Source organism: Erinaceus europaeus, chromosome 5 (genome assembly GCF_950295315.1).
Source record: "Erinaceus europaeus chromosome 5, mEriEur2.1, whole genome shotgun sequence".
In the NCBI taxonomy this organism is placed as follows: domain Eukaryota; kingdom Metazoa; phylum Chordata; class Mammalia; order Eulipotyphla; family Erinaceidae; genus Erinaceus; species Erinaceus europaeus.
Window position 1 is genome coordinate 87,261,982 of NC_080166.1, and position 20,798 is coordinate 87,282,779.

The 20,798-nt window shown below is 46.1% G+C and overlaps 1 protein-coding gene across 1 annotated transcript in view; it reads left to right on the plus strand.

Annotated features, from left to right (window-relative positions):
* The first annotated feature begins 8,289 nt into the window (after positions 1 to 8,289).
* Positions 8,290 to 20,798, plus strand: part of CACNA2D4 (calcium voltage-gated channel auxiliary subunit alpha2delta 4) — a 120,023-nt gene continuing 107,514 nt past the window's right edge. The window contains exons 1-7 of the mRNA XM_060191500.1: positions 8,290 to 8,352; positions 10,431 to 10,581; positions 13,122 to 13,196; positions 16,998 to 17,087; positions 17,192 to 17,305; positions 18,358 to 18,436; positions 19,105 to 19,238. Of these exons, the coding sequence (XP_060047483.1) occupies positions 10,492 to 10,581; positions 13,122 to 13,196; positions 16,998 to 17,087; positions 17,192 to 17,305; positions 18,358 to 18,436; positions 19,105 to 19,238 (582 nt within the window). The 5' untranslated portion in view covers positions 8,290 to 8,352; positions 10,431 to 10,491. The remainder of the gene's footprint in view (positions 8,353 to 10,430; positions 10,582 to 13,121; positions 13,197 to 16,997; positions 17,088 to 17,191; positions 17,306 to 18,357; positions 18,437 to 19,104; positions 19,239 to 20,798) is intronic.

Below are 20,798 nucleotides of genomic sequence, written 5' to 3' on the forward strand. Positions count from 1 at the left end.
CCAGCCCCCTCTCTTCTTCTTCTTGTCCTCCTCCTCCTCCTTCTTCTTCTTTCTTCTTCTCCTTCTCCTTCTCCTTCTCCTTCTCCTTCTCCTTCTCCTTCTCCTTCTTCTTCTTCTTCTTCTTCTTCTTCTTCTTCTTCTTCTTCTTCTTCTTCTTCTTTTCTTCTTCTTCTCCTTCTTTCTTCTTCTCCTCCTCCTCCTTCTTCTCCTTCTCCTCCTCCTCCTCTTTCTTCTTCTTCTTCTTCTTCTTCTTCTTCTCCCTCTCTCTCTCCTTCCTTCCTTCCTTTTAAAAATTATTGCCACCGGGGGTGGGGGTCAGGAGGTAGTGCAGCGGATTAAGTGCACATGGCACAAAGTACAAGGGTCTGCATAAGGATCCCAGTGTGAGCCCCCAGCTCCCCACCTGCAGGAGGGTTGCCTCACAAATGGTGAAGCAGATCTTCAGGTGTCTTTCTCTCCTCCTTTCTGTCTCCCCCCTCACCATTTCTCTCTGTCCTATCCAACAACAATGACATCAATGGCAATAATAGCAATAATGAAAGAGCAACAAAATGGGAAAAAATGGCCTCCAGGAGCAGTGGATTCGTAGTGCAGGCACTAAGCCCCAGCGATAACCCTGGAAGAAAACAAACAAACAAACAAACAAAAAACTGCATGACAAACTTACAGCCAACACTCTCAGTTGCCATTTTTCTTTTCTTTTTTCTTATCCCCCGTCTTGTCTTTTATAAGACTGAGAGAAATTGAGAGGGGATGGTATAGAGAGGTGTCGAGAGGGAGAGAAAGGAAAGACACCTGCAGCCCTGCTTTACCACTTCTAAAGCTTCCCCCACCCTGCAAGTGGAGACCAGGGGCTTTAACATGGGTCCTCATGTGTGAGCTCTACTGGATGTGCCACTGCCTGGCCCCTGAATGGAGTCTTTTGCATCAATGCTGCCCCAGTCGTATGGACTCACCTCTTGGGTACTGTAAAGACTGCTGTGGAGAGCATTCATACCCAAGCTCTTGCTTGGAGACCCAACTCTAGCTCTCCTGGCTCCAGGTGTAGGAGGGGACTTCCCTGAGGTCTCATGGGCCTCTGCTGGGCCAGCAGCTTTCCTTTTGTGCTCCTCTCCCTCAGAGTCTGGTTGAAGCTGCAGAAGAGGCTGACCTGAATCACGAGTTCAACGAATCTCTGGTGGTGAGTCCTTTGCTCTCAGAGCAGAGGGTCAGGGTAGGACAGCAGCTAATCTCCTAACAGGCACCCGGGACCAGGGCCAACTGAGCATGGGATAGACAGATGGGCAAAGGGAGGGGAGGGAGCTTCAGAGGTCAGATATGCTCTCTACTCTTTGGAGAAGGGACTTATGGACCAGGTAGGAGAAGTGGCTCCCATGATTTGGGTAGGCTAGAGGGAGCTTTGCATTGCTTTGATAGACATTTTTACTTAACAGCAGTGTTGTAGCTTTTTCACAGGTTGGAAGAGGACAGTTTTGAGATCCAGTGCATAATCTGACCTTAGGAAACTCCTGGATCAAATCCCTCTACCATAGGACATGAACAACTCCTTAGGGGTGGGGAAGCTGTCCTGAGAGTGAAGGAGGGGAGACACACAGATGTCCCTGGAGATGGAGTCACAGTTGAGCCTCATGTGGAGCAGAATTCCAACAGGCAAAGTCCTGCAGACTGGGTTTCTAGGTAGAGTGGGAAAAGACAGTGCAGGGGCCTGTGCAGTGGTGTACCTGGCTCAGCACACACCTTACAGTGCACAAGGACCTGGGTTCAAGCTACTGGTCCCCACCTGCAGGGGGAAAATCTTCATGCGTGGTGAAGCAGAACTGCAGGTGTCTCTCTACCTCTCTATCCCCCCTCCCTTCTCAATTTCTTTCAAGCCAATAATAAGTAAACAAATCAATCAATAGTTAAAAAAGAAAAAAACACAGCAATGAGAGCATGGAAAATTAGTTGAGGTTGCAAGGAATGGTTTGATCTTTGTTTGGTGGGAAAGGGGAAGGCAGAAAGATAAGAGGGAGAGACACCTGTAGCTCTGATTTACCACTCCTGAAGCTTTCCCCACTGCCAAGTGGGGACTAGGGACTTGAACCCATGTCCTTGAGCATTGTAATGTGTGCTCTACTGGGTGTGCCAACACCTAGCCCCACAGCCATTTCTGTAAGTAGAGTATGGGATACCTGGGGGGACATAGAGAACCAGGGGAAATGAGAGACACCAGCAGTGCTGCTCCACCAAGTTTCCCCCCTGCAGCCGAGGCATGGGGACCTGAACCTAGGTCTGCTCAATAGTCATACCTGCACTCTAGTGGGCATGCCATTCTCTTGACTGCACATTGAATATGTTGGCTGCTCTTTGTCTCCATGTCTGACTGGCCACACTCACTTCTTCTTCTAGCGTTTGCCCTTCTTCCGTAGCCAGTCAACAGCATCAGGTTGAGCCTGATGTAAAGTTTCGAGACCTCCTTTGAATCTGGAGAGGTGGCAGGCGTTGACTATGTGGGTCATAGTCTGTCTGTAGCCGCAGGGGCAGTTCGGGTCGTCTCTGGCTCCCCAGCGATGGAACATAGCGGCGCACCGGCCATGGCCTGTTCGATAGCGATTGAGGAGGGCCCAGTCCTAACGTGCTAGGTCAAAGCCGGGTTGACGCTTGCAGGGGTCTGTGATGAGGTGTTTGTTCTTGACCTCAGCTGACTGCCAACTCTGTTTCCAAGAGTCTCACTGACTGAGGCCATTGGATCTGATGTGCTCCAATGATGACCTGGACTAGTACTCATAGACTGAGCCCTGACTCCTTACTCACAGTTTTATCTTGTGTGGATATTCTGTCTAAACCCATCTGTCGTGGACTCTTCTCATCCGCATCTCTCTCTCCCCCCACCTTCTTTCTCCCTTTCCTCCTCTCTCCTCCCTCCCTTTCTCCCCTTTCTCTTTTTTCTCTCTCGTTCACCTCCTTTCTCTTTCACCTCTCTCCCCCCCTCCACTCTCTTTTCCTTCTTTCTCCTCTCCTCTCTATCCCTCCTCCCCTCTCTCTATCCCTCTTTTCTCTCTATCCCTCCTCCTCTCTCTCCCTCCTCTTCTCTCTCCTCTCCGTACCCCTCCTCTCTCTCATCTCTCTTCTTTCTCTTCTGTCCTCTATATTCTCTCTCCTCCTTCCCCTCCCTCTCTCCCCTCCCTCTTTTCCCTTCCTTCTTTCTCTTCTATCTCTCCCTTCTCTTCTCTCTCCCTTCCCTCTTCTCCTTCTTCTTTCTCCTATCACTCTTGCTATCTCTTTATCCCTCTTCCCTTTCTCTACCCCATCTTTCTTTTTCTCCTCCTCTCTCCCCTCTTCCCCTTTTTTCTCCCTCCATCTCTCCCCTCTCATCTCTCTCTTCTTCCTTCTTTCTCCTCTCTCTTTATCCCTCCTCCTCTCCTACCCCTCTTCTTTCTCTCCTATCTCTGTCTTCCTTCTCCTCTCTCTCTCTCTCCTCTTCTTTCTCTCTTTCCCTCTCTCCCTCTCTTTCTCTCTCCCTTCTCTCATTGGGTCTCATATCTGTGCTGTCTCTGTCTGGGTCATTATCCTGGCCCACAGTTTGACTATTACAACTCGGTCCTCATCAATGAGCGGGATGCAGATGGGAACTTCGTGGAGCTGGGAGCAGAGTTCATCCTGGAGTCCAACGCGCACTTCAGCAACCAGCTGGTGAACACGTCCCTCAGCAGTGTGCAGCTGCCCACCAACGTGTACAACAAAGGTACAGGCACCCCCACTCCTGGCCTCTGGACATTTGGTGGGGTGGTGCTGGTGGTTCTTAATGATTCACCTCCATCTTCATGAGTGTGTGATGGGGGACTATTCTCCAACATCCTGAACTGAAGAGAAGAAGAGAAGTCATTCTACACAGACCTGAGCTGGGGGCTGCCATGTCCCTGGATCAGAGGGCCTGTGCTACTCTCTGAGTGAGAGACAGAGGGATATCATATAGAGAACTCCTGCATTACGTGTGTGTCGAAAGGGGTGAAGAGGGCATTCTCGGTTGTCTTCTGTATTCTGTGCTTTATTCTGTCTTCTGTGCTATATTTTGTTTTCTAGTTTTCATGAATATTGTGTCTAACTTACAATATCTACAAGAGTCTTATCTCAGCTTGGTCTTGGTTCACCAACATTGGACTGTGTCGCTCTGACTATTTTGCTCTCCCCTTTCCTGTGTCTGGTTTTCCTTGTTGTTGTGTTGCTGCTTCTATTCTAATACTGATCATCTCACTAAAAGTTGGGGATTTCTTTGCTTCTTCTTTTCATGTGGGACTCCTCTCTGGAATTCTTGCAAGACAGGTTTGGTAGAGGCAAACTACTTCAGTTTCTGAATGTTTGCAAAGATCTTTACTTCTCCCTTATATTTGAAGGATAATTTAGCAGGATACAGCATTCATGGCTGGCCATTCTTATCTTTTAATATTTTGAATGCTACATTCCACTCTCTCCTTGCCTCTATGGCTTGTGAGAAAAAAATCTGATAAAAGCCTGATGGTTCTGCCTTTGCTTGGAACTTTCTTCCTTTCTACAGCAGCCTACAATATGTGTCTTAGTGTGAGCTGTTTTGGATTTAAGAATTTAGATTGCATTCACAATCTTGGATTTCTATATTTTGAGCATTGCTCAGGTATGGAAAATTCTCTGTTAAAATTTATTTGAATATATCCTTTCCTCCTCTTTGTCTCTCTTTCTCTGTCTCTCTCTCTCCTTCCTCAGGGATCCCAATCACTCTGGTGTTTGTCTTTCTGATGGAGTTTTCTATTTCAGAGAGAAGTGCCTCCTTTTTCTTAGCCCTTTCTTCTCCAAGAGTTTTAAATTCAGAGTGTGGTGGTTGTGTCTTCTAGTGTTATGTTATCTCTTCCATCTGGATAAGTCTACTTCCAAGGCCTCTTACCTCAACCTGAACTCAAAGTGTCCTGTAGACCCTCTTCAGTTCTGTTTGGAGTTGCTTTTTTTTCCCCCTGTACTTTGAAATTCTTTTGTAAAATGATCACTAAGTTCTTGAACCTTAACTTTAGTTTCTTGTTGTGATTTCATAATGAGTTTTAAGAACTCTATCTCTGTTATTTTTTCTAGATCTTTGTCTGTCTGGTTATTTCTGCCTATGTATTTCTTTCTACATTTACTGTTCTTTTGTTGTTGTGCCAGCAGGAGGTACTGTGGCTAAGGTGTTCAATTACTCTGTTTATATATTTTGATAAGGGGAAGGGAGATTTGATTCTGGGTCACTGGGCTGGTTCTGTGACCTGATGTCAATATAGAGTGTTCCTGCTGCTGTTCCAGCCTCTGTGGGTCAACAGTAATGGGGACTTGAGAAATCACAGTTGTAAATCGGTGAGTTTTTAGGTGACGTTTAAAAAACAAAACAGTTATTTGTCGCATAAACTCAGACCTGGAAGTGGTGTGGCTCAGTTGCCAGTCTCTCAATTTAATGCCAGCCATCCCTGAGCCCTGATTTTTAGTCCTGGAAATTGCTCCCTCACCCCCTTTTGGTTCACAAGCCACACATGTCTGTACTCACAGTGGTTCCTTTCTTTCTCTTTCTTTCTTTCTTTCTTTCTTTCTTTCTTTCTTTCTTTCTTTCTTTTCTTCTTTTTTAAACAGTTTTTTTCTTTGATTCAGACTTGGAATTAGTGAGCCTCATCTGTGACTCTCCCAGTTTGGTGCCAGCTGTCCCTGAGTACAACCTTTTCAGTACTGGAAATCTCTCCCTCACACCTTTTCTGTCTATGAAACACACGTATCTGTAATATGTACACTTAACCAGGTACTCCACCACCCAGCCCACTGTCCAAATGTATCTGTACTCACCTGTGACTTAGTGAGTTTCTGAAGAAATCCTGGTAATATTTTGTTGAGTTTTTAAGTTGGCTTACATAGCTTTTCCTAGTTGACTGGGGAGAGCAAAATATGGCTGCTGCTATTCCATAGCCACACCTCCAGAGGTCTCCTCCATTGGTTCTGATTTAGCTCATTTGGGCCCTTCTATGATCTTCACCTTTAGATCCGGACATTTTGAATGGAGTCTACATGTCTGAGGCCTTGAACGATGTTTTTGTGGAAAACTTCCAGAGAGACCCCACACTGACTTGGCAGTATTTTGGCAGCTCCACTGGTTTCTTGAGGATCTATCCAGGCAAGTACTCTGAGAGACAGCTCCATGCTCTTCACCCTCCCTCCCTCCCTTCCTTCCTCTCTTCCTTCCTTTTTTCCCTTTCTTTTTTTTATAGTTTATTTGTTTATTTTCCCTTTTGTTTCCCTTTTCTTTTTAATTGTTGTAGCTATTATTGTTGTTACTGAATTCATTATTGTTAGATAGGACAGAGATAAATGGAGAAAGCAGGGGAAGACAGAGAGGGAGAGAGAAAGATAGACACCTGCAGACCTGCTTCACTGCCTGTGAAGTGACTCCCCTGCAGGTGGGGTGGGGAGCCGGGGGCTCAAACGAGGATCCTTACTCCGGTCCTTGCGCTTCACACCACGTGCACTTAACCTGCTGTGATACCGCCCAACTCCTTTCTTCTCCCTTTCTTTCTCTCTTTTTGATAGTAATTTAATAATGATTAACAAGATTTTAAGATCACAAGGGTACAATTCCACTCAGTTCCCACCACCAGAGTTCCCTGTCCCATCCCCTCCATTGGAAGATTCCCTATTCTTTATCCCTCTGAGAATATGGACCAAAATTCTTTATGGGGTGCAGAAGGTGGGAGTTCTGGCTTCTGTAATTACTTCTCCACTGGACATGGGCATTGGCAGGTGGATTCATACTCCCAGCCTGTCTCTAGTGGGGTAGGGCCCTGGGGAGGTGAGACTTGGGGCACACTGGTGAGGTCGTCTGCCCAGGGTAGTCAGGATGGCATCATAGTATCATCTGCCACTTGGTGGCTGAAGGTGGTAAGATATAAATGAGGAAAAATTATTTAATAAACAGGAGCCTTAAGGTAAGAAAGAATAGAGCAGATGAAATTAGAGAAGAAGCTAGGAAGTTTATTTTAGTTATGTTCCAAGTGGCTCATGACTTTAATTTTTGCCTGCACCTGATAGCTAACATGCAGGTGGGCTAAAAGTCTTGTCTGGGAAGATGGTGTCAGCTTTGAGAAAAGGCCATGAAAGTTGGATCAGGGCAGAGAGTAGCTCTCAAAACATGAGCAAAGTATATAAATACAATTAACTGTAAAGCCCATTGATCTGAACTAGCTCCATGCTCTTCTGTGCTTCTCTGAGAGGAAGGTGGTGGAAGCACTGAAGGTGGACACTGGGACCCTCACTGAGCTCATCCAATGGGGGGCAGGAATAGCAGAGCAGGGAGAACACAAGTTAACTTTCTGGAATCGGTTTCACGCTTGCCCAAAGGGTGCTCTGGCCCTTCTCTCTCACTGAAAAAAGACACGTCTTTTTAAGAATGCAAAGGGATCACATGTTCACTTGCTGTACATAGCCCAGACTGTCAGGGATTACAGAAGTTACATGGGCTCCTGTGCTAAATATGAAAAGACATGGACCCTAGGTCAGATCTATGGGGTTTACAGTTAACAATATTCATATACTTTTTTCCATATTTGGGAGCTTCTCTCTTCCCTGATCCAGCTTTCTAGTCTTATTCCCATCTTTGACATCATCTTCCCAGACAATACTTTTAGCCTACCAGCATGCTGGCTGTTGAGCCCAGGCAAAAATTTGTAAAGTCATGGGCCTTTAGGAATAACCTAAAATAGACTTCCTAGCTTCTTCCAACATGAAGATCCCAAATCTCATCTGCTATATTCTTGCCTTTAGGTTCCTGATAATTTTTTCTAAACTTTTATTGATGAAAAGGAAACACTGACAAAAATCATAGGATAAGAGTGGTGCAACTCTACACAATTCCCACCACAGGCACTATGTATCTACTCCCCCACCCCTGTTTTATTGGACAGGAGAAAGAGAAAAATTGAGAGGGGTAGGGAAGATAGAAAGTGAGAGAAAGATAGATACCTGCAGACCTGCTTCACTGCTCATGAAGCATCTGCCCTGTAGTTAGGAGCCAGGGTGGGAGGGTGGGGGGGATCAAACTTGGATCCTTGCAGGGGTCCTTGTTCTTTGTACTATGTCCATTTAACCGGGTACACCACTGCCCAGCCCCCTCCTGTCAACTTTTTGATTGATCTGATTTTGTATGTCTTGGGGATACAATTTCACCTCTCTTAAATATATGAATCATGGCACCACCTACAACACCAAGGTGCCTTGGTGAGTTACAGCAACCTCAGTGAGCTTGTGGGAAAACAGGCCTTTCTTCTACCCAGGCATCAAATGGACACCTGATGAGAACGGAGTCATTGCCTTTGACTGTCGAAACCGTGGCTGGTAAGGATGGCCGTGTCTTGTGCCCCTCCAGTCCCTGCTCAGTTGTGTAGAAGCCAGCACAAGGGTGGGAGTGGTCACCAGCTGAACTTGCCCTGGCTCCAGATTTCTCACATTGTTCCTTCTCACTTCAGACTTCCTTCCCAGATATTGGGCTGTCTCCCAATTAATTCTTAGCTGGCTGCTGCCGCTTTTCCTTGGCCTTCCTTTTCTGGCAGGCTTTAAAACAGAATCAAGGGACTAGAGCCTGTACTCTTGTTTCTAGCTTCCAGCTCCTCCAGTGCTCTCACTGATTCAAAACAAAGAGGCTATAAGTTCAGGGACACAGTAGGTCTATAATGTGCATTGATTGGTTCAAGTCTTAAAGTCATCTAGGTAACACAGAAGGTGAGAGATCGGTTTCCTTCTTTGCCTTTTCAATTTTATTTATTTATTTATTTATTTATTTATTTATTTATTTATCAGACAGAGACAGTCAAAAATCAAGAGGGAAGAGGATGGTATAGAGGGATAAAAAGGGACTAGGCAGTGGCGCACCTGGTTAAGCACACACATTACAGTGCACAAGGACCCAGGTTCAAGCCCCTGGTCCCCACCTGCAGGGGGAAAGCTTCAAGAGCAGGTGTCTCTGTGTCTCTCTCCCTCTTTATCTCCCCTCATCTCTCAATTTATCTCTGTCTCTATCCAATAATAAATAAATAAGTAAAGATTTGACACACACAGAAAGAGAGAGAGAGAGTGCTGCAACAATGTTTCACCACTTTCTGAACTTTCCTCTGACAGGTAGAGACTAAGGACTAGAACCTTAGTCCCTACACATTGTAACATGTGTGCTCAACCAGGCACACCACCACCTGGCCCCACAGATGGGTTTCTGGCATTGCCCTTCAATTCTGCAGGCTTTCTCCAACCTCACCATGTTCCTTATTTCCCAAGGGAGCCTTCAGGGCTGTTTCCCAAATCCATTCTGGTTTAGCTACCTGCCTGACAGAGATGTGACTTAGGAAAACAGAGGGGTCTTCAGAGTGACCTATTATTTCTTTTCTTTCTTTTTTTTATATAGCTCTCTTGGGTAGTGAGTGTAATTTTTAATAATTATCCTTATTATTTTTATTATCTTTATTTATTGGATAGAGACAGCCAAAAATTGAGAGGGAAGGAAGTGATAGAAAGGGAGAGAGACAGAGAGACACACTGCTCCCCTATTTCACCACTCAAAAAGCTTTCCCCCTGCAGGTGGGGACCAAACTGAGGTCCTTCTTCTTCTTCTAGCGTTTGCCCTTCTTCTGTAGCCAGTCAACAGTGTCAGGTTGAAAGCTGTCAGGAGCTGCTTGTTGCTGGCTTTGAAAGTGACTGGGATCCATGTGGATTCAGTCGGCTAGGAAGGGTCATCAGTTTCCTCAATGAATGGGTACTCACGGGATGCACCGCGAGAAGGTCGATCCAATGCATCCCACTGAGGTCCTTATGCACTGTAACATGTGCACTCAACCAGGGGCACCACCACCTGGCCCCAATTACCTTTGTTATTTATTGGATAAAGACAGCCAAAAATTGAGAGGGAAGGGGAGGTAGAGAGAAAGAGAGACACCTGCAGCCCTGCTTCACCACTTGAAAAGTTTCCCCCCTACAGGTGGGGACCAGGTGCTCGAACCCGAATCCTTGCACATTGGAAGGTGTGCACTCAACCAGGTGCACTACTGTCTGGCCCTGGCCTAATATTTTTTCATGCTGAAGCCCTACATTTGCCTTAAACAGCCCCGCCACCTGTCTTGTCACCTGTCTTTGGACACTCAGCATCTATCTAGACCAAATGGACTGGAGGGAGCTGTCAAGTAGTGTTTCCAAATACGTGGGACAGAGGCCCCCATCTCCCATAAGTCTCTGCTGGGCAGATCCACCAGAAGGGGCTGTTACTGGCCACTCCTGCCCACAATGGCCTCAGAGCTCATGGCTACAGGCCACAAGAAAACTTGGCGTCACAGGGCATTGGCCTGACTTGCGTACGCTAGACCCAGAATATCTGCGGCTTGGCCTTTCCCATCCTGGGTCCATGTGTGTCCTTGCTCTTCTTGTCTAAGGTACATTCAGGCGGCCACTTCTCCCAAGGACATTGTGATTCTGGTGGACACAAGCGGCAGCATGAAGGGGCTTCGGATGGCAATCGCCAAGCACACCATCACCACCATCGTGGACACTCTGGGAGAGAATGACTTTGTCAACATCATCGCGGTAACTGCACCTTCCTGGTCCAGAACAGCTCTCTTAAGGACCTAGGTTCAGGCCCCTGCTTCTCACCTGCAGGGGGAAAGCTTTAAGAGCAGTGAAGCAGGATTGCAGGAGTCTCTCTGTCTCTTTCCTTCCCTATCTCCCTTCCTCTTTCAATTTCTCTCTGTCCTGTCAAAGAAAAGAAGCGGGGGGTGGGAGATGGCTATTGAGAGTGATGGTTCTGTCATGGAAGCACTAAGACCCAACTGTAATCCTGGTGGTAATAATTAACAAAAAATTAAAGAAAAATAAATGCAAGTGAAGAGAAAAAGTGCATTTCGGTCTGGGTTCAGGCACTGGGGAGGTGTCTATACAGGAGAGGCTCTGGGCTCTGGCTTAGGGAGAGAGACTGACCTCATTACTGGCTCTGTCTCTCTAAAGACACACCACTCAGCTCTGCACCTGATAATAGAGCTCAAGACCAGATTTGTGAGAAAACTACTTAAGACTTCCGATTTATTTTATTTTTTCTTTTATTTGTTACTGTTTATTTTAATGAAAGAGATACAGAGAGAGAAAGAGAGATGAGAACACTGATTAGCTCTGTCTAATGTCATTCTTTTTTTTTTTTTAATTTTTATTTATCAAAAGGAAACACCGACAAAAACCATAGAATAAGAAGGGTACAGCTCCACACAATCCCAGCCACCAGAACTCCGTATCCCATTCCCTCCTCTGATAGCTTTCCTATTCTTTATCCCTCTGGGAGTATAGACCCAGGGTCATTATGGGATGCAGAAGGTGGGAGGTCGGCTTCTGCAATTGTTTCCCCATTGAACATGGGCGTTGACAGGTCAATCCATACTCTCAACCTGCCTCTCTTTTTCTCTAGTGGAGCAGGGCTCTGGGGAAGCAAACCTCCAGGACACATTGGTGGGGTCGTCTGCTCAGGGAAGTCTGGCTGGCATCATGGTAGCATCTGGAACTTGGTGGCTGAAAAAAGAGTTAACATATAAAGCCAAACAAATTGTGGAATAATTATGAAACTAAAGGCTAGAATATTGCAGATGATGATTTGGAGGGGTGTCTTCATTTTGTAGCTAGTTAATAGGCCAATTTTAGTTATATTCTAAAGGGCCCACTATACTAGTTTTTTTTTTTCCCCGAGCCTGACATCTGATATGCAGGTCGATCCAAGTTATTGTCCGGGGAGATGATGTCATGGCTGGAAAAAGGACCAGAAAGCTGCATCAGGAAAGAGAGTAGCTCCCAGATATGGGAAAGGTGTATAAGTATTGTTGACTGTAAACCCCATCAATTTGGTCTGTTCTGGAGCCCATATTCAGCTTAGGAGCCTATGTGACCTCTCCATCCCTGTAGATCTGAGCTCATTTTCTGTGGTCATGAGTAGGAATGTTCCACACTGCCCCAATTTCAGAACTCATCTTCCTCACGTGGAAGATAGAGTATGTTGTCCAGCCTCCCTTTGGAAGATGGAATATTCTCTACCATTGGTTTGTCAGTGGAGCTCAGAGCCGCTAGCAGGCACTATCAGATTGCCTTTCCTGGAAGCCACATTTTTCTTCCCTTCCTCCCTTCCTTCCTTCCTTCCTTCCTCCCACCCTCCCTCCCTCCCTCCCTCCTTTCTTTAGTTTTTAAATATTATTATTATTATTTAAAAATATTTATTTATTCCCTTTTGTTGCTCTTGTAGTTATTACTGTTGTTGTTATTGATGTCATTGTTGTTGGTAAGACAGAGAGAAATGGAGAGAGGAGGTGAAGACAGAGAGGGGGAGAGAAAGATAGATACCTGCAGACCTGCTTCACCGCCAGTGAAGCGACTTCCATGCAGGTGGGGAGCTGGGGGCTCGAACCAGGATCCTTATGCTGGCCCTCGTGCTTTGTGCCACGTGCGCTTAATCTGCTGTGCTACTGCCCGACTCACTAAAGATTATTTTATTTATTTATTTATTTATTTATTTATGAGAAAGATAGGAGAGAGAGAAAGAATCAGATATCAGTCTTGTACATGTGCTCCTGAGGACTGAACTCAGGACCTCACGCTTGAGAGTCCAATACCTTATCCACTATGTCACCTCCCAGACCACTCTTTCTCTTTCTTTTTTTCTTCCTTCCTTCCTTCCTTCCTTCCTTCCTTCCTTCCTTCCTTCCTTCCTTCCTTCCTTCCTTTCCTTTTTTCCTTCCTTTCTTCCTTCTCTCTCTCTTTCTATTTTATTTGATAGAGCAGAGAGAAATTGGGAGAGAAGGGGGAGATAGAAAAGCAGACACCTGCAGATCTGCTTCATGATTTGTGAAGAGTCTCCCCTACAAGTGGAGAGCAGGGTCTGGAACCCTGGTCCTCATACATGGTGCTGTGTGCGGCATTATTCATTTCATGACCTACTCACAGCAACCACTCACAGTCTAAGGTGTCCAGGACACCATCACACTCCAGACCTAGGTAGCCTCCAGCCTCAGCACCCTGGGTGTTGCCTGAGCTCTGTTTCTGGGCCTGCCCTGGCTGACATGTGCTCTGTGCTCCTCTCTGCCCTGCCCCTGTAGTACAATGACTACATCCATTACATCGAGCCTTGCTTCAAAGGGATCCTTGTCCAGGCGGATCGAGACAACCGTGAGGTGAGTGTCCACTGGGGGCCTGAGCCTTAAGAGCCCCTGCTCTGGGCAGAATGAGGGGCCAGGGGATGCTGTCCATGCAGATGGGTTCAGTGGTCTATAAAAAAGGCCATGTGGAGGCCATGCAGTTACCCGTGTAGATGACCAGAGAAGTGTCCTTGTGGCCATGGTCCTCACCTACCTTGCTGTCAGGGCAGAGTTCATGAAGGGGCCTCCATCATGGGCCTCCTGACTCATCTCCACTTTCAACGGTCCAAGGCAATGCCTTGGTTTCTCTCTCTCTCTCTTTCTCCTTCTTCCTTCCTTCCTTCTTTCCTTCCTTCCTTCCTTCCTTCCTTTTCTTTCCTTTCCTCCCTCTCTCTCTCTCTCTCTCTCTCTCCCCTCCCTCTTCTCCCTCTCCCCCTCCCTTCTCTCTTACCGGAGTACTGCTCAGCTCTGGCTTCTGGTGGCACAGAAGACTGAACCTGCGACTTTGGAGCCTCTCCTATAGCACTTTCTTTCATTTTTAAAAAATATATTTATTTATTCCCTTTTGTTGCTCTTGTTATTTTATTGCTGTATTTATTATTGTTATTGATGCCATCCTTGTTGGATAGGACAGAGATAAATGGAGAGAGGAGGGGAAGACAGAGAGGGGGAGAGAAAGACAGACACCTGCAGACCTGCTTCATTGCTTGTGAAGCAACCACCCTGCAGGTGGGGAGCCGGGGCTCAAATCAGGATCCTTATGTTGGTCCTTGCTTTTTGCACCACCGGCACTTAACCCACTGTGCTACCGCCCAACTCCCCCGATAGCACTTTCTGAGTAAAGTAAAAACAACTGTTAAATTTACACCTGTGAACTCTTAAGTAATTCACCTAGACAAAGTTTGTCCAGGCAAGCCCCAGGGCCTCAATAAGCCAGGGCTGAGCAGTGCTCTGGTCTCTCTCTGTAACTCTCTCTATCTCTCTTTTTTTATATTTATTTATTTTCCCTTTTGTTGCCCTTGTTTTTTTTTATTGTTGTTGTAGTTATTGTTGGTGTTATTGATGTCGTTGTTGTTAGATAGGCCAGAGAGAAATGGGGAAGACAAAGAGGGTGAGAGAAAGATAGACACCTGCAAACCTGCTTCACCACCTGTGAAGCCCTGCAGGTGGGAAGCCAGAGGCTTGAACCTGGATCCTTATGCCGGTTCTTGCGCTTTGCGCCACATGCGCTTAACCTACTGCGCTACCGCCCGACTCCCAACTGTGTTTTTATCTCTTAAAACAAATGTTATTAGTGTTTTACAAAAGTATATGATAATAGAGATATAATCTCACAACTCCAACCTAATCTTCTGTACGCCGAGTCCCCAAAGATAAACTCCATACTTCCCCCAAGATTTTAGAGATTGATTGGGTTTTTTTTTCTTTTTTTTCTCCCCCCACCTCCTTTTTTTTAGTTGTAGTTTATGGTGGTGGAAGACATTGAACCTGGGATTTCAGAGCCTCAGGCATTAGAGTCTCTTTGTATAACCATTATGCTCTCTACCCCCAGTCTAATTGGTTTCTTTTTTTAAGCTTATGTGTTTCAGTGATCTAGATTTCACATATGAGTGAAACTACTCATTAGCTATCTTTCACTTACTTCACTAACCATAGTCATCTTCAGTTCCAACCATTTCGTCTCAAAGGACATAATATTGTCTTTTTTTAGTTGCTGAGTATACTCCATTGAGTATATTTCCCATAGCTTCTTCATTCAGTCACTTGTTGATGGGCATTTAAGTTATCTTCATACTCTGGATACTATAAATAAAGCAACTATGAACACAGGAGTGTACATGTCCTTTCAAATTAAAATTAGTGCTTTTATGTTTTCTGGAAAAGGACTAAGAGTAGTCATGTGTGCCTTCAACCAGCTGCGCCACCGCGCCAGCCCCATGACTCCTCCTCTTCCTTCTTTTTTTCCACCAGGATTATCTCTAGTGTTTCTGCTTGCACAACACCACTCCCCTCAGCAATCAATTTTTTTTCTTTCCTATAGAGGATGAGAGTGAAAGAGATCAAGAGGGAGAGAGAGAGGAGAAGCAATACAGTGCTGTTCCACCACTTATGAAGCATCCTCCCACGTGCTGACGGGGACTCTTAACTAACCCCAGCTCCTGTGCATGGCTACAGATGTGCTCTACCAGATGAGGCACTTGCAGGCCCCATCACGCCATGAAAATTCTCTGTTTGTGATTTAATAGTTATCATCAAAGCTGTAAGATGATGGGGGGGGGCAAGGCCACAGTTCTCCCAAGTTGTATATATGTATATTTCCCCATTTTATCCACTTCTACAGCCTCACCTTCATTTCCTTTTAAAGTCATGCCCACACCTGTGACTACTCCTGAGTATCCTTCCTTTTTTTCCCTCTTATCTCTCAGATAAGAGAAATGGTACCTGACTTCCTCTGGTGTTTTCCAAATTATCTTCTCTCTCAGTGATGGTGTAAAAACAGATTCCAGGACCTGGTGGCAGCACACTGGGTTAAGCACACATAGTACGAAGCACAAGAACCTGTGCAAGGATCCAGGTTCTAGCTCCAGGCTCCCCACCTGCAGTGTGTGTGTGTGGTCTCTTCCAACCAGTGAAGCAGGTCTGCAGGTGTCTTTCTGTCTCTCTTCCTCTTTATTTCTCATCCTCTCTCAATTTCTCTCTGTCCTGTCCCATAAAATAGAAACAATGGCCACCAGGAGCAGTGGATTCATAGTGCTGGCACTGAGCCCCAGCAATAAGTAATAAATAAATACAGATTCCTAGGGGCCAGACATGGCACCCCTTGTTATGCACACACATCACAGTGTGCAAGGATTTGGGTTCAAGCCCTGGTTCCCACCCACAGGGGGGAAGCCTCACGGTGGGTGAAGCAGGGCTGCAGGTGTCTCTCTGTCTCCCCCTTACTCTCAATTTCTCTCCGTCTCTATCCAATAATAAATAAATAAATAAATAAATAAATAAATAATAAATTAAAAAATAAGAATTGATTCCTGGTCACAAACTTTACAGGTTCCAGTAGAATTGTTTGTTCACAGCCCTCTGGCCATCTTCTCCTAACATTTTCCCCCTTCTGGGACTCTGGATCAAAATTGTTTTTGGAGTGTAGAAGAAAGGAGGTCTGGCTTCTGTGACTCTTTCTCTGCTGGATGTGGACATCATTCAGTTTCCAAACAATATTCTTAGTCCACCAGAATGTTAGCTGTCTGGCCCAGGCAAAAATTAAGTGAAGTCATGGGTCCATCAGAATATACCTAAAAAAGACTTCTTAGTTTCTTCTAACACAAGGACCCCAAATCTCATCTGCTCTATTCTTACCTTTAGATTCCTAATTATTAAACAATTAGTTCTGCTTTATATCTTAATGCTTTCTAGCTACTAAGTTGCAGACACTACCATGACACCATTCTGACTTCCCTGGGCAGACAGCCTCACCAATGTGTCCTGGAATCCCACCTCCCCAGAGCCCTGCCCCACTAGAGAAAGACAGAAACAGGCTGGCGGGGGGGATGGATCCACCTGCCAACACCCATGTGCAGCGGAGAAGCAATTACAGAAGCCAGAACTCCCACCTTCTGCACGCCATAAAGAATTTTGGTCTATACTCCCAGAAGGATAAAGAATAGGGAAGATTCCAATGGAGGGGAGGGGACAGGGAACTCTGATGGTGGGAACTGTGTAGAATTGTACCCTCATCTTATCCCACAATCTTGTCAATTAAATCACTGAGAAAAAAAAAGTCTGGCATTCTGGCTGAATTTGAAAGGTCTCTGAAATCTCTTTTCACCTTTCTCCTGACAGCACTTCAAGCAGCTTGTGGGGGATCTGATGGTCAAAGGTGTGGGTATCGTGAGCCAAGCCTTGAGCGAAGCCTTCAAGATCCTGAAACAGGTGCCTGGGGCAGAGCGGAGCCATCAGTAGACAAATGTAGCTGTGTATGTGTTGGGGTGGGGGGAGTCCTGGCTCAGGCTCACAGAGGGCTTCTTCCCACACAGTTCCAAGAGGCCAGACAAGGAAGCCTCTGCAACCAGGCCATCATGCTGATCACTGATGGGGCCGTAGAGGACTACGAGCCTGTGTTTGAGAAGTACAATTGGCCAGACCGCAAGGTTATTCTTATCTGGAGATGGGAGGGTGTGGCTGGTGAAAAGGAGAGGAGGCCAAGGGCAGAGATTCCTGGCTTCCTTAGCCCTGGCAGTGGATGAACAGGGTAGTGGGATGGAAAAGCCAAGCCTACTCGGAGGCCTGATGTCCCACCCTATTCAACTCACTAGTGAAGGGGTGATACTGACGTCCTAAGATTGTGAGAACTCTGGTGCAAGAGAACTTAGACTGTGTGTGAGGCGGGCATACAGCATGGTGTGGAGACACAGAAACGGGGGGTGGGGGTAGGTGCTGTGCCCCCTCCCCACTTTGTGTCCACCTTGACCTTGGCAAGTCCTGCTGTTGCCTGGACCTTGGAGCCCTTTTTGATCCAAAGGGGTGAGAGTGGAAAAAAAAGACAAATCTCAGGACAGCTGGTGTTTGATGGTCCAATAACCACAAATAATGTTTTTATTTTTTATTAGTGATTTAATAATGATTAACAAGATGGTAAGATAATAAGGGTACAGTTCCATACAGTTCACACCACCAGAGTTACTGACAGCTAATATGCAGGTAGACTAAAAGTATTGTCTGGGGAAATGGTGTCAGAGTTAATAATAGGACTAGAAAGCTGGATTAGGGCAGAGAGAAGCTCCGAACATGAGGGAAATATATAGTATATATTTCTATTCAGCACAAGAGCCTGTGTGACCTCTGAGTCCCTGTCAGCCTGAGCTCATAGACAGTACTCACAGCCAGGAACATTCTAGGCTGCAGTCATTTCAGGACTTGTTTTCCTCGAGTGCCAGAGAGGCTGACCCAGCCTCTCTTCAGAAGGTGGGGAGTCCCTACCATTGCTGCTCTCTAGTAAGGGCAAAGTCTTGGGAGAGGTCCACAAGAGGGTTTATGATGATGTTCCTGGTGGAGAAGATTAGTGATGGTGGAGAAGACTAGTGATGGTGGAGAGGAATCTGTTAGAGGTCTAGGCCCATCAGATCTCACTCACAGGTAATGTTAAGGCCACGCATGGCTGGAAGTACTGACTGCTGGCCCATGTGTGTGTCTTGGGGGCTAGGTCCGAATCTTCACTTACCTGATTGGGAGAGAAGTGACTTTCGCTGACCGCTTGAAGTGGATCGCATGCAACAACAAAGGTAAGAGGAGTCAGAGCAGACTGCACCTGAGCACGGGTGCACCAGCCCCTGTCCCCTGCTGAATGGTAGTCCTCTGTGGGAGCCCTGGCAAGAGAGATGCTCTGTGAGAATGTAGCAGCAACCAAGAGTTCTGAATCCCCAATCTCTCCATTGGAAGCTACAGCAGTTCTCCCAAGGTCACAGATATGGGTTGATGATTATTTCTACAACTACCTGTCTATATTTGTATATATTATTTGCCTCTTTTTTCACTATGGTCCCATATTCTCTTCCTTTCTAAGTCACACCTACAACTATTACTACATCCAAATTCCTTTCCTTTTTCCCTCTTCTTTCTCTGGGTCCTGATGGAGTTGGAGTTCAGAGCCCTCTGCTCATCCCTCCCTTTTCATATCATTTCTCCTCTCTGGGAGTATGACCCAAATTTTTTTTTTGTTTAATTTCTTATTAATGACAAACAAGATTGTGCATTAAGAGGGCTAAAATGCTACACAATTCTCACTACCAGAGTTTCCTGTTCCCTCCCCTCCATTAGAAGTTTCCCTATTCTTTATCCCTCTGGGAAGAGGGACCAAAGATCTTTATGGAGGGCAGAGGTGGGAGTTCTGTCTTCTGTAATTGCTTCTCCGCTGGCCATGGGCATTGGCATGCCCCTTCTCTCCTGGAAGGTTATTACACACAGATCTCCACACTGGCTGACGCCCAGGAGAACGTGATGGAATACCTGCACGTGCTCAGCCGCCCCATGGTCATCAAGCACGACCATGACATCACCTGGACAGAAGCCTACCTGGACAGCAAGGTGGGGTCTGGGGCCAGGGATGATTTCCTGGGTCAGGAGAGGGGAGCACCTTGCTCCCTCATCTCAAGGAGCATTCAGGCTCCACCTGCAAGTCCCCCCCCCAGACTGCTGCCTCCAGAGACCCAGGACCCCCTGAGCAGACCCTTCCAGCTGCTGTGCCTGTTGGGCTCCAACCTGGTTCCTTTCTGCTGCTCTAACCTCCCTCACAGTCCTCTTCTCCCACCATTAGGGGAAGAAAATATTCTGACCTTTAGTCCAGAGACTAACTTCTCCAGGTCTTTTCCCTCCTGGCTCCCTACAATTTCAAAGACAATAAAGGACACAGGCACAGACCCAGGAGGGGTAATTGTCAGGTGAAATATTCTGGGGGGGGGGGGGGATTTTCAGGTGATTTTTGTTGCTTTTTCTACTTGCTCTGAAAGACCACTGTTACTCCATATCTACATTTCCTTAAGTCCCCTTTTTTAATTTAAAAAAAATTTTAAAATATTTTTATTTATGATTGGATAGAGACAGAGAGAAATTGAGAGGGGGAAACAGACATAGAGAGGGACAGAAACAGAGAGACACCTGCAGCCCTGCTTCATCACTCAAGAAGCTTTCCTCCTTAAGGTGAGTACCAGGGACTTGAACCTGGGTCCTTGTGCACTGTAATGTGTGTGTTTAACCAGGTGTACCACAGCCTGTCCCCAATTCTTTATTATTTTAAAAAATATTTATTTATTTATTCCCTTTTATTGCCCTTGTTATTGTTGTAGTTATTGTTATTGATGTCACTGTTGTTGGATAGGACAGAGAGAAATGGAGAGAGGAGGGGAAGACAGAGGGGGAGAGAAAGACACCTGCAGACCTGCTTCACCGCCTGTAAAGTGACTCCCCTGCAGGTGGGGAGCTGGGGGCTCGAACTGGGATCCTTAACCCATTTTATTATTTAAACAAGATTTACTTATTTTAAAAGTACTACTGGGGGCTGGGCAGTAGTGCAGTGGTTTAAGTGTACATGACATGAAGCACAAGGGCTGGCAAGAGGATCCCGGTTCAAATCCCTGACTCCCCACCTGCAGGAGTGTTGCTTTACAAGCAACCCCTTGTGAAACAATGATGGCCTCCTTTCTCTCTTCTAGCATTGCTTCTAGCTGTGGTTGTCATGAGACTCTTAATCTCAGGGTCGTGGGTATTGCCCCATGTTGGGTGTCACATATAGTAATTAAAAAAAAAAAGACTTCACTCGACTTTGTTTGGGGTTTGACAAACGGGAGGGTCATTACATTGTGGGTTATTCAGGTGCATAAAAACCATGGCAGCAAAACAGGCAAGGGGCAAGGATAGTTAGTCATCATGGCAGGAGCCATGAGCCCATAAACTAGTTACCAGAACTCAGCTATAGGAGCTCAGGTCACAGGGGCAGAAGCGTGGTGGGTCCAGGGCAGGAGAACAGGCAAGGGCCGCAGAAAAAACGGAGCACAGGAGCAGAGAGTGATTACCTAAAGATACTCACTTAAACAACTTCCTATCCACCCACAACCTCCTCAGGCTAATGTCAGCCATATGCTAATTATG